The sequence below is a fragment of the Malus sylvestris genome, chromosome 12 (genome assembly GCF_916048215.2).
Source record: "Malus sylvestris chromosome 12, drMalSylv7.2, whole genome shotgun sequence".
In the NCBI taxonomy this organism is placed as follows: domain Eukaryota; kingdom Viridiplantae; phylum Streptophyta; class Magnoliopsida; order Rosales; family Rosaceae; genus Malus; species Malus sylvestris.
In genome coordinates this window covers 24,417,143-24,434,308 of record NC_062271.1, presented here as the reverse complement: position 1 = coordinate 24,434,308, position 17,166 = coordinate 24,417,143, and the positions used below count along the sequence as shown (strand labels likewise).

Genomic DNA, 17,166 nt, shown 5'->3' with positions numbered 1-17,166 from the left:
CATATTCTGAATCCATATTACCGCAGATATGGGAAGCAGACATTTGGAGGAATAATTAAAGATGGGATGAGTGCTCTTTCAAGATATTTTTTAAATAACTTCAGGATGGCATGAGTAATCTGCCTCTTTCACAAAGATAGAGTTTTGCTCACCTGCATGAAAGCAAGTGACTTCTATTTATATATAGTTGCTTAAAATAAGTTTCAAATTGTTCCACGATGCTTTGGATCTTATCAGTGGCCGCTATACAGTTAGAAGGGATATTTCACCATCCCGGGCAGAATCTTTTTCTGTAAGTATAATGAATCTTTCAAAGAAATTGAAGTGCCTGAATTCCAATTCTGCTTTTATATATCCCTTTGTTAAAATCTTGGTTCATCTTCTCATGAAAGTAAATTTAGTAAGAAATCTTGCCTACTTTAGCAAATACGAGTGATATTTAATGGATATGCTTTTAGTAACGAAACAACAACAACAACAACAACAACAACAAAGCCTTTTCCCACTAAGTGGGGTCGGCTATATGAATCCTAGAACGCCATTGCGCTCGGTTTTGTGTCATGTCCTCCGTTAGATCCAAGTACTCTAAGTCTTTTCTTAGGGTCTCTTCCAAAGTTTTCCTAGGTCTTCCTCTACCCCTTCGGCCCCGAACCTCTGTTCCGTAGTCACATCTTTGAACCGGAGCGTCAGTAGGCCTTCTTTGCACATGTCCAAACCACCGTAACCGATTTTCTCTCATCTTTCCTTCAACTTCGGCTACTCCTACTTTACCTCGGATATCCTCATTCACAATCTTCTCCTTTCTCGTGTGCCCACACATCCCACGAAACATCCCACGAAGCATCCTTATCTCCGCTACACCCATTTTGTGTACGTGTTGATGCTTCACCGCCCAACATTCTGTGCCATACAACATCGCTGGCCTTATTGCCGTCCTATAAAATTTTCCCTTGAGCTTCAGTGACCTACGACGATCACACAACACACCGGATGCACTCTTACACTTCATCCATCCAGCTTGTATTCTATGGTTGAGATCTCCATCTAATTCTCCGTTCTCTTGCAAGATAGATCCTAGGTAGCGAAAACGGTCGCTTTTTGTGATCGTCGCTAGATTGCTCCGGTCATTAGTGTGGATAAGTATATAAATGGATAGAGATAGGAAAGCAAACACCAGATGTACGTGGTTCACCCATATTGGCTACGTCCACGAAATAGAGGAGTTCTCATTAATTGTGAAGGGTTTACACAAGTACATAGGTTCAAGCTCTCTTTTAGTGAGTACAAGTGAATGATTTAGTACAAATGACATTAGGAAATATTGTGGGAGAATGATCTCGTAATCACGAAACTTCTAAGTTCCAGAGTGTGGTATCGTCTTGACTTGCCTTATCTGTCTCGTAGGTAGATGTGGCATCTTCTCTGGAAGTACTCTTCCTCCATCCAGGGGTGGTATCTTTAACTGGTGGAGATGCACAAGGTAATGTATCAATTTCACTTGAAGCTTACTTGTAGTTTCAGGCTTGGTCAAGCGCGATACAAACCATGTAGTAGGAGTCCTCCAAGTTGCCGAGCTAGGGGATCTGCTGAAAGAGGTGACAGACAAGGTAAGCAATCAGAGCTCCAAGCAATCAGTCCCAGATCAGAACTTTGATTTCGAGTTCCGGCTGATTGTTCACATTCTCCCTATCTTGCAGGCAGCATGAAGGATAAAGAGAAGAAAAATGAGAAGAGATGATATGGGATACTTTTGCTTTTGAAGAAGTAACTTCCACAGGCTTATTCTTGAACTGGGCTAGAGGGTTTTCTGGTTTCCTCCAGAGTATAAGGCCGACTGAAGAATTTGAGGGTCAAAACAAGTCCATCAAATCTATAGTACGTTCGACCCTGCTGATATGGGATACTTTTTCTTTTGACAGAGTAGTGGATGTATCGGCACGTGTGCTGTTACGCTTGTCTCCACATGCTTCCTTGTATCCTTCTCACTTGCCCTATATGTTCCTCAGGCAGATGCGGTATCTTTCCTGGAAGCATAAGATGTTAAAGATGAGTACTCGAGAGCAATGCCAGGTAAGTAATCAAGTAAGGGGTTCCAGGCAGTCAGTTCCTGACTGGAAGCTTGATTCCAAGTGCTGACTGATTGCTCTCTTTCTCCTTGTCTTGTAGGTAAGAACAAGGCCAAAGGAAAAGACAGGGAAAAAACATGATATGGGATACTCTTGCTTTTAACCCTGATGATATGAGATATTCTTGCTCTAGTATAGCTTGTTTGCAGAGGTATTATCGGGGGGAAAGAAAGCTGAATATTTCGAAAGGCTTCTTTGGGAGTGCCCTCTCAGATATGAGGAAGGGTTGAGCATTTTTGCAGGTCTGCCTGTCTGTTGGGGATGAAGGTCAACATATATAGGAGTCTCCCTAACAACAAGTAGTAATGCTATTCCTTTACCCTGCTTGGTCATAACACGGTAGTGGGAGTTGCCAGCTTCACATGTTTTAACTTTGTCAGAGCACTTTGAAAAAGTGGTCTATGGTATCTAGAAAGCTGATGTTGTGTGTAAAGATTACAGACAAGCTTTATCCAAGGAGATCCGGCTCTTGAAGTTGGGAAAGTGGTGCCTCTTCGGTTTTCGAACAAGTAATCATGTCGGAGATCTGGCTCTCGAGGTTCGAAGAACGATGCCTTTTCAATTTTTGAGAAAGCCATCCTGCTAGGGGTCTGGCTCTCGAGATTCGGAGAGCGGTGTCTCTTTGATTTTTGAGAAAGTAATCATGTTGGGAGTCTGGCTCTCGAGATTCGGAGGGCGGTGCCTCTTCGATTTTGGAGCAAGCAATCTTGTTGGGAGTGTTTTCTCGAATGTGAGAAAAGGTTGGGCATGTTTGCTAGTCTATCTTGCCACGAAGCACAGAGGTTGACACACAGGGACTTTCCAATTATCCAGCAGTGGTACTGTTCCTTTACCCTTGTGGGTAATAATATGGTAGCTAGACCTTCAAAATTTATGTGTCTAAACTTTGTTAGTGCTGTTTCTTTGCTATTCTTTTACCCTTCTTGGTTAAAGCGGTGTAGTGGGAGCTGCAAGCTTCACGTGTCTCAACTTTGTCAGAGAACTTTGGCAAAGTTATCTGTGGTACCCATGAGCTAATGTTGCGTGTGGGAAGTGGGTGATTGAACAGTAAGATTCATGTGCTTTCTACTTCACTAGAAATCTTCGACATAATGCCCATAATTTCCGCAAAGCTGACAGGTGCTGACAAGGCTGGAAAAGTAGGTGCCTCTTCGATTTCTGAGATCGGCCCTCGTGGTCTCTGAGCAGCCCAGCTTTTGAGAAAGCAAGCGTCTCTTCGATTTCTGAGATCGGCCTTCGTGGTCTTTGAGCAGCCCAACTTTTGAGAAAGCAAACGTCTCGTGGTCTCTGAGCAGCCCAGCTTTTGAGAAAGCAAACGCCTCTTCGATTTCTGAAGCTCCGTCGAGTGCAGATTTTTATAGAGGCTGGCATTAAGTTCCAAAGCACACTTGAATCTCCACCAGTAGAAGCTCCATTCTTGCGCTTCTAAGATCTTGATTTTTCCGACCTCTTCTCTCTTCAACACCTTTGAAAATGTCTGGCCCCTCCGACCGTCGTTTTGACTTGAACCTTGTTGAAGAGGCAGCCACGCCTTCTCCAGAAAACATATGGCACCCATCCTTCGTCTCCCCTACTGGTCCTCTTACTGTTGGGGATTCCGTGATGAAGAATGATATGACCGCTGCGGTAGTGGCCAGGAACCTTCTCACTCCCAAAGATAACAGACTACTTTCCAAACGGTCTGATGAGTTGGCTGTTAAGGATTCTCTGGCTCTCAGTGTTCAGTGTGCAGGTTCTGTGTCTAACATGGCGCAACGCCTATTTGCTCGAACCCGCCAAGTTGAATCATTGGCGGCTGAAGTGATGAGTCTCAAACAGGAGATTAGAGGGCTCAAGCATGAGAATAAACAGTTGCACCGGCTCGCACATGACTATGCTACAAACATGAAGAGGAAGCTTGACCAGATGAAGGAATCTGATGGTCAGGTTTTACTTGATCATCAGAGATTTGTGGGTTTGTTCCAAAGGCATTTATTGCCTTCGTCTTCTGGGGCTGTACCGCGTAATGAAGCTCCAAATGATCAACCTCTGCTGCCTCCTCCTTCTAGGGTTCTGTCCAGTACTGAGGCTCCAAATGATCCCCCTCCCGTGCCTGCTCTTTCTGGGGCTCTACCGACTGCTGAGACTTCTCCTAAGCAACCTTTGTGAAGGCTCCATCTTGTTTGTTTATTTTGACTCATGTATATGTACATATTTGTGACTTATCGGGGATATCAATAAATAGTTTTCCTTCATTTCAACGTATTGTGTTGAATACACCAAAGCCTTCTTCGCTAAGTTCTCTGAATTTTCTTTTGTTGAAGCTTGTATGTTGAAGCTTTGTGAGTGGAGCATGTAGGTTGAGGTAGTATTCCCTTAATTTCCCGAGTGAGGAAAACTTCTTGGTTGGAGACTTGGAAAATCCAAGTCACTGAGTGGGATCGGCTATATGAATCTTTGAACGCCATTGTGCTCGGTCCTGTGTCATGTCATCCGTTAGATCCAAGTACTCTAAGTCTTTTCTTAGAGTCTCTTCCAAAGTTTTCCTAGGTCTTCCTCTACCCCTTCGGCCCTGAACCTCTGTCCCATAGTCGCATCTTCTAATCGGAGCGTCAGTAGGCCTTCTTTGCACATGTCCAAACCACCGTAACCGATTTTCTCTCATCTTTCCTTCAATTTCGGCTACTCCTACTTTACCCCGGATATCCTCATTCCTAATCTTATCCTTTCTTGTGTGCCCACACATCCAACGAAGCATCCTCATCTCTGCTACACCCATTTTGTGTACGTGTTGATGCTTCACCGCCCAACATTCTGTGCCATACAGCATCGCCGGCCTTATTGCCGTCCTATAAATTTTTCCCTTGAGCTTCAGTGGCATACGGCGGTTACACAACACGCCGGATGCACTCTTCCACTTCATCCATCCAGCTTGTATTCTATGGTTGAGATCTCCATCTAATTCTCCGTTCTTTTGCAAGATAGATCCTAGGTAACGAAAACGATCGCTCTTTGGTATTTCTTGATCTCCGCTCCTCACCCCTAACTCGTTTTGGCCTCCATTTGCACTGAACTTGCACTCCATATATTCTGTCTTTGATCGGCTTAGGTGAAGACCTTTAGATTCCAACACTTCTATCCAAAGGTTAAGCTTTGCATTTACCCATTCCTGAGTTTCATCTATCAACACTATATCGTCTGCGAAAAGCATACACCAAGGAATATCATCTTGAATATGTCCTGTTAACTCATCAATTACCAACGCAAAAAGGTAAGGACTTAAAGATGAGCCTTGATGTAATCCTACAGTTATGGGAAAACTTTCAGTTTGTCCTTCATGAGTTCTTACGGCAGTCTTTGCTCCTTCATACATATCCTTTATAGCTTGGATATATGCTACTCGTACTCCTTTCTTCTCTAAAATCCTCCAAAGAATGTCTCTTGGGACCCTATCATACGCTTTTTCCAAATCTATAAAGACCATGTGTAAATCCTTTTTCCCATCTCTATATCTTTCCATCAATCTTCGTAAGAGATAGATTGCCTCCATGGTTGAGCGCCCTTGCATGAACCCGAATTGGTTGTCCGAAACCCGTGTCTCTTGCCTCAATCTATGCTCAATGACTCTCTCCCAGAGCTTCATTGTATGACTCATTAGCTTAATACCCCTATAGTTCATGCAATTTTGTACGTCGCCCTTATTCTTGTAGATAGGCACCAAAGTGCTGGTTCGCCACTCATTTGGCATCTTCTTCGTTTTCAAAATCCTATTGAAAAGGTCAGTGAGCCATGTTATACATGTCCCTCCCAAAACTTTCCACACTTCGATTGGTATATCGTCTGGGCCTACTGCTTTTCTATGCTTCATCTTCTTCAAAGCTACAACCACTTATTCCTTCCGGATTCGACGATAAAAAGAGTAGTTTCTACACTCTTCTGAGTTACTCAACTCCCCTAAAGAAGCACTCCTTTCATGTCCTTCATTGAAAAGATTATGAAAATAACCTCTCCATCTATCTTTAACCGCGTTCTCTGTAGCAAGAACCTTTCCATCCTCATCCTTGATGCACCTCACTTGGTTTAGGTCCCTTGTCTTCTTTTCCCTTGCTCTAGCTAGTTTATAGATATCAAACTCTCCTTCTTTGGTATCTAGTCGCTTATACATATCGTCATAAGCCGCTAACTTAGCTTCTCTCACAGCTTTCTTCGCCTCTTGCTTCGCTTTTCTATACCTTTCACCATTTTCATCGGTTCTATCCTTGTATAAGGCTTTACAACATTCCTTCTTAGCCTTCACCTTTGTTTGTACCTCCTCATTCCACCACCAAGATTCCTTTTGGTGTGGGGCAAAGCCCTTGGACTCTCCTAACATCTCTTTTGCTACTTTTCGGATACAACTAGCCATGGAATCCCACATTTGGCTAACTTCCCCCTCTCTATCCCACACACACTGGGTGATTACTTTCTCTTTGAAAATGACTTGTTTTTCTTCTTTTAGATTCCACCATCTAGTCCTTGGGCACTTCCAAGTCTTGTTCTTTTTTCTCACTCTTTTGATATGTACATCCATCACCAACAAGCGATGTTGATTAGCCACGCTCTCTCCTGGTATAACTTTGCAATCCTTACAAGTTATACGATCCCCTTTCCTCATTAGAAGAAAATCTATTTGTGTTTTTGACGACCCACTCTTGTAGGTGATCACATGTTCTTCTCTCTTCTTAAAGAAGATGTTGGCTAAGAAGAGATCATATGCCATTGCAAAATCCAAGATAGCTTCCCCATCCTCGTTTCTCTCCCCAAAACCATGGCCACCATGAAAACCTCCATAGTTGCCTGTCTCCCTGCCCACGTGTCCATTTAAATCTCCTCCTATAAATAACTTCTCCATCTGAGCAATTCCTTACACCAAGTCTCCAAGGTCTTCCCAAAATTTCTCCTTCGAACTCATATCCAACCCTACTTGAGGTGCGTACGCACTAATCACATTGATAAGTTCTTGTCCTATTACAATCTTGATTGCCATGATTCTATCTCCTACCCTTTTGACATCTACAACATCTTGTGTCAAGGTCTTGTCCACGATGATGCCAACACCGTTTCTCGTTCTATTTGTGCCCGAGTACCAAAGTTTAAACCCTGAGTTTTCTAGATCCTTTGCCTTAAGACCAACCCACTTAGTTTCTTGTAGGCACATAATATTTATCCTTCTCCTCACCATAACTTCCACTACTTACATAGATTTTCCCGTTAAGGTTCCTATATTCCACGTTCCTAAACGCATTCTACTCTCCTGAACTCTACCCTTCTGTCCTAGCTTCTTCACCCTCCCCCGTCTAATGGAATCAAAGTACTTCTTTTGTGTGTCCCGTGTAAAGTTGATAGGTGCATATGCTCCCAAACAACTTTGAGTGGAGTCGTTCGAAAAGAAGTTTCTATGGCCCCCTTGCTCATTTAACACTGCATCCGGGTGCCTATGGAGATACAGCGACCCTTGCTCACTTATCACTGTGCTCGGGCCACACAGCGCGCCACTTACGGGTGACGCCCTAGCTTTAGCGCGATTTCGTTCTGAATTCATTTTCATAAGGATTCGACGTAACTGTGGAGTGCCGGCTGTCGACTACCTGACGCCCTCCCCCTCCTCCTTTACCCGGGCTTGGGACCGGCCATGTAAGATAAACTTATATAGGCGGAGTTTTTAGTAACGAAAGGAGAAGTAAAATTCAATTCTAGCAAACTTGATGTTTGATTGGCCAGCTTGGCATGTAATCGTCATTAGTTGGCCGCGAATGAAGGTAACTTGTGCCACTTTTAAAATGGCTTCACTGAATCTATAGTCAAGTTTTAAGTGTGAGAACAAACATTGCAGTATCTACCGGTGGCATCAGCTTTGCTAATCGGAGGGTTGACACTGACATCAGTCACACTTCAACAAGGTATTACTATTATTTTGGTATTGCCTGAAATCTTAGTACATGGAACTTTGTTCTCAGGTGCGAGTTCTATTCAATATTCATTAAGACCTGCGAAATTTTGAATCCTACTTGCAGCGGGTCGAAATGCCCAACAGTATACGTCTTCTGTTCTTTGTGCTGGAGTGACTGCTGGAGTAGCGGCAGCGGTTAAAGCTAACGGAAGGCAATTCTGTTCGAGACATCGCTTGTTCAGACTTGTGTAACTATTCTGAACTTGTTCATTCAAACCGTAGAGTTACTGTTGTTGCAGGCCTTGTAATTTTTTTATAGAATATTTACAAGCGATTTGTGGTTAAAATGGTAAACTTGTTTTACTATTTCCGGTTGCATTTGATAAATTACTTGGTACATTTAGCCACGAGTTCAAATGGCAGTGCAATCGGACATTGTACACTCCTTTAGAGATTGTGTGAGATCGCTAATTCAAGGGGTCATGTTGTTTACGATAGCATGGGTGTGTTTTGATAATCTTATGCAATCCAAACAAATCGAAATCGCTCTGAATTTACTCCAATTCTAACGTGATTTCAACCGGAAGAAACACTTACAATGCCCTTTTGTATTTACTGATGCCGGTTAAACTCATCTCTTTCGATCGTTGTTAACTTTGCAAACCCTGACTAGAAATAAATATATAAAAGCAGTACGAGAAAATCTGTCCTGTTGCCAGTTGTTTTCTCGAGTTGTGACAAGTGTCATACTCTAGGACAGGCCATAAAGAAGTCAAACACTGTTTGCAGAAAAAGATTGAACTCAGAGTTGGGAGTCTTCCACTAACTCCAAGTCACCGTTTTAGTGGATGTTATCATGGATAGCAAAGACCAAGAAATCAATTATCTGCTAGCAAGTATCACACTAAGGAAAAAAAAATCAATTATCTTCTCTTTTGTGCTTTTGTGCAAAATAAACTTTGGTTTTCTGGTTTTCCATTTGTCTTTGAACAATGATGGAGCGTTCGCGTACTATTCGTAATCTGGTTTTGTTGAAATTCCTGCATGGCTTCATTCTCCTCTTAGTCATGTGCATGATGAGCACATGTCCAGAATCTGCAGCATTTCCCAGCCCTACCCTGCTTGGAAACGAATCTGATCGCTTGGCTTTGCTAGACTTCAAGAAAAGAATAACTGAAGATCCCCTCAGTGTCATGAACTCGTGGAATCATTCCATCCACTTCTGCAGTTGGGTAGGCATTACATGCCACCGTGCCACCCAAAGAGTCTTGATTCTGGACCTGGAAGATAAACAATTGGTAGGCTCCATTCCACCTTCCATTGGGAATCTCACTCGTCTAATTGAAATAAGCTTGGGAATCAACGGGTTTCATGGAGAAATTCCTCAAGAATTGGGTCGACTACGTACCCTGGAAAGTCTCAACCTGTCTTTCAACTCTTTAGGCGGGAAAATTCCGACTAATATGTCCCACTGTACACAACTGAGAGTTTTCGATCTTCTTTCCAATAAGATTATTGGGTTAATTCCAAGCCAACTCAGTTCATGGTTGAGTTTGACTGTTCTACAACTTGGAAGAAATAATCTCAGTGGAACCATCCCAGGTTGGATAGGAAATTTTTCTTCTTTAAGGAGTCTTAGAATTGCGTACAACAATTTTCAAGGAAGCATACCAAATGAGCTCGGGCATATAACAACCTTGAAGATATTCGTAGTTGGGGAGAATAATTTGTCTGGTATGTTCCCTTCTTCAATTTATAATATTTCTTCCATATACAAGTTCGGTGTTGCTGAAAACCAAGTACATGGAGAGCTACCACAAAATCTCGGCATCTTGCTTCCTAATCTTGTAGAATTTTACTGTGGTATCAACAATTTCACAGGAAATATTCCTGTATCATTGTCAAATGCTTCTAGACTTCAGGTGATTGATTTTTCTAAAAATGACTTCACGGGGACAATCCCTGGAGAAAGTCTCGGAAGCTTGCAAAGCTTAATTTGGCTAAACTTTGCAGGCAATCGACTGGGAAATGGAAAACTTGGTGATATGAGTTTTCTCAATTTCTTGACTAATTGTACTAGTCTTCAAATTCTGGGTCTTAGCTTTAATCGTTTTGGGGGAGAAATCCCGAGATCTATAGCCAACCTTTCGACCCAACTACAAGTTCTTTATCTAGGGCTTAATTTGTTACATGGAAGCCTCCCAAATGGCATTGGAAATCTTATAAACCTTATCGATCTAGATATGTCTAAAAACTATTTGGCAGGTGTTGTCCCTGTAGAAATTGGAAAGCTCGAGAAGATAGGGAAACTGAAATTGTTTGATAACAAATTTTCCGGGCCAATTCCATCTTCCCTGGGTAATATGACTTCATTGATATATCTTTACATGTACAGAAACAGTTTTGAGGGAAGTATACCTCCAAGTCTTGGAAACTGCGAGAACCTGTTAGTACTTTCACTTCAGAAGAACAATCTAACGGGCAGCATACCTCAAAAGCTTATGGAGCATTCAGCCCTTTTAATTGGTTTGGACTTGTCTAAAAATTATTTGACCGGTTCACTGCCAAGTAATGTGGGTGATCTGGTGCATCTCACAGAAATAGATGTATCAAACAACAAGTTATCAGGTGAAATCCCCAGCACCATCTGCAGTTGTACTAGTTTGGAGCACTTGTCCTTGGGCAACAACAAATTTGAAGGAACAATTCCTCAGTCTCTTAAAGATTTAAAGGGCTTGGAAGAACTTGACATTTCAAGCAATAACTTATCCGGGCAGATTCCTGAATTCATAGCCAAGCTTGGAGCACTTAAGTATCTCAATCTTTCGTATAATGATTTTGAGGGTGCGTTGCTTAAAGAAGGAATTTTTTCAAATGTCAGTGGTGTCTCAATTCTTGGAAATCATAGGCTCTGTGGTGGCATCCCACAATTACATCTACCTGCATGCCCCAAAAATAAACACCATTCATCTCGAGGACTACTTTCCCCAAAAGTGGTCATCCCTATATCTTGTTCACTTGCATTCATAATTGCTCTATCATGCTTCCTTGGTGCTCATTCAATGTTGAAAAAGTCAAGAAATGGACTTGTAACTTCACGTTCTTATAAGGATTGGAAATTAGGTGTTTCCTACTCACAACTTGTTGAATCGACTAACGGTTTCTCTGTGGATAATTTGATTGGTTCGGGAAGTTTTGGTTCTGTTTATAAAGGGGTAATTCCTAGCGATGGAACGGTAGTTGCTGTTAAGGTATTAAACCTTCAACAACGAGGAGCATCCAAGAGTTTCAATGATGAATGCAAAGCTTTAAGAAGTGTCAGACACCGAAATCTTCTCAAGATTATAACTGCATGCTCGAGCATTGATAATCATGGTAGAGACTTCAAAAGTCTAGTCTTCGAGTTCATGCCAAATGGAAGTCTCGACTTGTGGTTGCATCCTAGAGATGAGGAGCAGTCTCCAAGTAAGAGATTGAATTTTATGCAAAGATTGAACATAGCCATTGATGTTGCTTCTGCATTAGATTATCTCCACAACAATTGTGAAACATCCATTGTTCATTGTGATCTAAAGCCGAGCAATGTACTTCTTGATGAAGACATGGTAGCCCATGTTGGGGACTTTGGTTTAGCAAGGTTCCTCTTGGAAGCATCAAATGATCATTCCCTCAGTCAAACAATGTCATCGCAACTAAAGGGTTCTGTAGGTTACATTCCTCCAGGTATGAGATTCCATCATTCTAATTTCTTTTTTTTTATTCTTATTAACTTATTACTAAAAACCAACTAATTAAATTCTATTTATTAAAGATATACTATTGACTCTTTTTCCTGAAAACAAGTAACATTAATCTGAAATAAGATATCAATTTTAATAGTCAATTGCACGTGACATCTTGTTGTCTATATGTATGTCACGGCAGAGTACGGCATGGGAGGCCAAGTTTCCATACTGGGAGATGTTTACAGCTACGGGATACTCTTGCTAGAAATGTTCACAGGAAAAACACCTACTGATGACATGTTCATCGAAGGTCTAAGCATTTACAAATTCGCAGCCATGGCTTTGCCCGACCATGTCATGGACGTTGTTGACCCTTCATTGCTCCTCGATCTCGAAGCTGATGGTAGTGTTAACGATGACAGATACGAAATGACTGTGCTGCCGAGACGTAACAATCGCAGAGTGGTGAAAGAAAAAAAGGTAGAGGAATGCTTGTTTGCTGTGATGCAGATAGGACTCTCCTGTTGTGTAGTATCACCAAGGGAGAGAATGCTTCTGAATATGGTTGTCGGAAAAATGAGTGCAATTAGAGACTCGTACCTCAAAGTTCAAGAAGGCTAAAGAAGGACAAAGATATGCTGTACAAGAAGGCTAAATAAGGAAAAAGATATGTTGCTTGTGGTTTTTCTTTTCTTGTTTTTCTCTACTTTTCCTACCATCGCTTTGAACCTTGCCTCTTTTATGTTAGCGGTTGTTTTAAATGGACAGAGTTTTTATTTGTATCACTTGAAGCCTTCAAATTCTTATCTGTGTAGTTCTATTTGTAATTGTCTTGGTTATGTCAATCCTGTTTAGAATCTGATAAACTTAATGCTTAAGTAGTTTGTTCCAGATGGTTGCATGTGCTACACAAGTTTTGTTGGATTTTTATTTTTTTTTTGGTAGCAAGTGGGTTATGGTTGTGACGAAGGATGAAAGATTGCTTCAAGGTACGTATAAATATGTTATCTTTCTTACTCTATTTGTCCCCACATACAATGTGAAAAAGGGATATGCAAATAAATAAGCCTTGTGGATACAATTCAGCCCAACGATACGCTTACTATTTGTCAAAGTTTTGCACACTTCTAAAACAAGCCCAAACACTCAAAGAGGTAGACAAGAATGGTCAAGATTTAATTAGAAACTAATACTGCAAATTTAGTTTTTAGGCTTTCATTATTTCAACTAATAGGAGTATAAAGATACTTCTCATTTTTTTTCCTTCTCTTATATCGCTTACATGAATTTCTATATTGTGTCGTGTTATCTCTAAAACATTTGCTTGAGTTGATTTTATAGGCAAATGAATAAGCTAGTATGACTCAAAAACCCATTATTCCATTCTTTTATGTTTTCTGTGAATATATTTAATATTATTATATCAGGTCTTTCCCCTTTACAACATAAAATTGATGAATAAGGAAAACAAATTTTATTGTATGAATTTTTATTTTATTTTTACGATATTATCGATGGATGAGTGGATTAAGTTTTACATTGAATTAGTAATAATATGGTTCAAATTCGTCTTTAATGAAAATCGAACCTAGGACATCTCCACTTACCGCTACTGATAATACTAAGCGACAATTTTTAATTGAAACTTAAAAAGTTTAAACAATAAAAAAATAAAATAAAAAACATTACGCCTATTCGATTCTCTCTCAGTCAGCCGAGCCCTACTCCCCCAATCGCACCAATACCCTCTTACAGTAGCATCTTCGGTAAGCTTTGCTCTTTTCGCTTCTCGTTCTTCCTCTCTAGTTTTCGCATATGTGGAAAACTGCTGCTGTATTTTGAATATTTCCATCTAAAATTCAAATTTCTAGCCGAATGCGCATTCGATGACCTGTTTTAGGGTTCCTGTTATGTTCAATTTATTAATCGTTTCATCTGTTTACATAGCATATTTAATTCCCACAATTTGTTTTCTGTGAAGGGAATTAGGCAAACATCGGAAGCACCTAGAAGTTGAAAGAGTAATTAGAAATTAAAAAATTTGGACTTTTTGGGTTTTTTTTGATATTGGAGTTATGGGGCAATTAACTGCTTTGCATTGATGAATTGGTGTGACAAAAGTAAACCACTTTTATTATTTTAGTGGATGCTATCATGGATAGCAAAGACTAAGAAATCATTTATCTCTGCTAGCATCACACTATGGAAAAAAATTTAATTCCAATTTACAATGAATAGAAAGAAATACAATAAGGAATACAAGTAAAACGTATAAACGGCTGTATATAATAAAAAAAACATATAAAACGTCTTCTTTATACGGAGGAGTCAGCTCAACTCAATAGTAGCTTCTCAATAAGAGAGTCATCTTAGCGATTCTCTATTCCAGCTCAAGGGTCCTTTGAGTTTGGTCCAATAATGCCTCTGTAAAAGAAATTATGAAAAAGTCTACTTTTGTTTTTTTCCTTAAACATCGAAAATGGTTATTGGACAAAGGCAGAGTTGGCTAGACTACCAAGACATAGGAAACATATAGATGCCCCGATTCGGTGAACAAATATGTTACAAAAGATTAAATTTTCGTCCAAGCCATCACTGAGAGGAGAGCTGGTCTAGTTAAGTAGATGAGCTTGGCAGAAGAGGGACAGTGAGATGAGAGAGCACACAGTTCTACGGTCTGCAATTCAGAATCATGAATGGACAATGCATTGCAATATTTGAATCTAAATGTAAAAATCAGGAGTCGCATGAGGTTTGAAGCATATGAGGCATGTGAGTGATGAAAAAACGAAACTAGGAAGGAAACACTGCAATGCAACGTCATAATTCAAATGTAAAAAACAGAATTAGGAAACAGAAACTTCCTTGCAGTGTCTAAATCTGTATTGACCTATTCTAAAATATAAAAAAAAATATGAGAAAGGGGTGCCAATTGAGTGAGTGCCAGCTCTAATGGAAGATTTTTGTAATATTTTTTGTTTATTTTAAATGCATTTAAATATCACAATACACGATTAACTTATTTATAATTAACATAAGGTAACTTTTTATTGCTTCTATACAAAATCACCTTTTAAGATACAATTTTTATTAAATTTTTATTGGTTTGAGTTAGTTTTTTTTTTTATCTTTTAATAATCTTATGCAATCCAAACAAATCAAAATTGTTCTGAATTTACTCCGAAGGAAACATGATTTCAACTGGACTAAACACTTACAATGCCCTTTTGTATTTGCTGATGCAGGTTAAACTCATCTCTCGATCGTTGTTAACTTTGCAAACCTTGACTAGGAATAACCATATAAACGCAGTATGAGAAAATGATAATCATGTTCAAACATTTATGAATGCTTGCATTGTCTCCAAAAGCAACCGATGAAATCAAATTACCCTACAATCCCCCTTCCTTTGTGCTCCTAAGCCTATGCTTATGTGGTTATATATATACATATTTGTATACACTAGAAAAATTGCCCGTGCCGTGCTGCGGGACTTGAATGCATGACGTTGAACTGCATGAATAAGATACATTTTACCTGAATAAATTCAATATAATAAATAATGAAGAGAGGGATAGATGAGTGAATATATATAGGGGTGAATTTTTTTTCCAAATTGCCATGCCAACCGAATTACCAACCGTGCCATACCGATTTTGTGCCAACGGTAATGGTATGGTATTGTACCGTACCGAAAGTTCGTGGTACGGTATTGGTAATGGATATCATTACCACGGTATTACCGTACCGTACCGATAATATAATATAATATATAATATAACACATATTTATAAATTATAATATATATTTATAATATTCTAGAAGTTCAATGTCTCCTCCAAAAGTTTCGACATCTTAAACTTGAAGAATTGATCAATGAATTTTACCTTTTGAAGTTTACTTTCAATTTTCATTTAGTTTGAAACTTTAACTTCTATTTGGATTGTTAACTTCTATTTGTTTTGATTTGTAACTTCTATTTGGATTGTAAGCTTAATTTTCATTATGAATCTTGATGCATCATTTGAATTATTGTGTGTGTGAATTGTGAATGATGAATAATAGATGAATTTAGGCTACAATTTATGAGATATCAGCAGCTAAGGTGAGGTTTAAGTTAAAGAGGTGAGTCTTGTTGTACTGCTTTATGTTTCCATTTTTTGTTTCAGGCTTATAATTTTCAAGTAATTCATCAACATTTCATGCGGCTGTAAATCCATTTGAAGGTGGAAATCCGAAATCCATTTGGGCACTTGTTATGAGAATTTTCTTCCGTCTATGCATTTGGTTTATATATCTTTGTCTTATTACAGAGGCACAAAATATGAAATATTAAACAAAACAAAAACAGATTTTGTCTTAAAATAAAGTGGCAATTACCATTGTCATACCATGCCAACCGAACATTTGGCAATACCGAACTTTAGTATACCGAAAGTTTGGTATGGTAATGGTAATAGATTTTACCAAACCGAAAGTTTGGTACGGTAATTGGTACGAGAGTTTCGGTACGGTAACCGTACCGAACCCACCCATATACATTCAACTTAGCTTAAAAGACATTGTACAATTAACAAGACGAAACTGAACGTTTTAGTTCCCTAATAAACATAAGTAATTAACATGTAATTCACACAAATTTTGCCCTTGTAGTCAAGGTGGCAAAATATATATCCTATAGGTTAGGCATATGTTTAAGAAGTTGACAAAAAACATAAAAACTGTTTTGTTCTTATTCTAGCATCATAGTGTTCAAGCACAAACAGGCAAAGTAAAAAACATGCAGGATGCCTGTTTCCATAAGAAACAGAAGTAACATGTAGTCGACACATATTTTTCCCTTGCAATTAAGATGGCAAAATATATGTCATGTAGGCTAGTTATCTGTTTCAGTAGTTAACAAAAAACAAAAAAAAAGTGTTTCGTTCTTGTTGAAGCAACTAAGTCTTGTAGCAAAAACATTGAAAGCCGAAAACATGTAGAACGTCCTGTAGCAGTCTATCACGGAGATTGCAATGTTCACTTTTTCTGAGAGTGGACATCTTCCGCACTATAGCAAAAAATATAAATCATAGTTTAACATTTTGCAGTAAAATCGACACCGATTTTACCAAATGTCTCCTTTCTTTTTAGACACAGAGCCAAAATGGCTACTTAATCTTTTCACTTTGAAAGTAGAGTTCAAACAATGCCAATGTTGAAAACCAATCTGTGAGAAAGAAAGATCATATATTCCTCCCTCTTTTATTTGTCATTCACTTGAGTTATAATTACAGTGTGATATTTTACCTCTGCCTCGCTCCATTTACTAAAAGGTTATCTCTCAAACTTTTAACATGTTTATAACATATATATATATATATATATATATATATATATATATATATATATATATATATATTATATA

General features: G+C 39.2%; 2 protein-coding genes across 7 annotated transcripts in view; both read left to right on the top strand.

The window, feature by feature from the left end:
- Positions 1–368, top strand: part of LOC126592398 (phosphoinositide phosphatase SAC8-like) — a 59,022-nt gene extending 58,654 nt beyond the window's left edge. For 4 of the 5 annotated variants that reach the window (XM_050258087.1, XM_050258086.1, XM_050258089.1 and 1 more), the window contains one exon: positions 27–368. In XM_050258087.1, coding sequence (XP_050114044.1) covers positions 27–114 — 88 coding nt within the window. In that variant the 3' untranslated portion in view covers positions 115–368. The remainder of the gene's footprint in view (positions 1–26) is intronic. The other variant, XR_007612608.1, reaches the window with a different exon arrangement.
- LOC126592393 (probable LRR receptor-like serine/threonine-protein kinase At3g47570) lies at positions 225–12,634 on the top strand. 2 transcript variants are annotated; one of them, XM_050258080.1, is made up of 4 exons: positions 225–292; positions 9,136–9,772; positions 11,228–11,757; positions 11,959–12,634. In XM_050258080.1, the coding sequence occupies exons 2-4, from the start codon at positions 9,228–9,230 to the stop codon at positions 12,378–12,380; spliced, it is 1,497 nt and encodes a 498-aa protein (XP_050114037.1). In that variant the 5' UTR covers positions 225–292; positions 9,136–9,227; the 3' UTR covers positions 12,381–12,634. The 2 variants fall into 2 exon arrangements, with proteins under 2 accessions (XP_050114037.1, XP_050114036.1); XM_050258079.1 differs by lacking the exons at positions 225–292; positions 9,136–9,772 and having other exon boundaries at positions 10,531–11,757.
- The last annotated feature ends 4,532 nt before the right edge of the window (positions 12,635–17,166 follow it).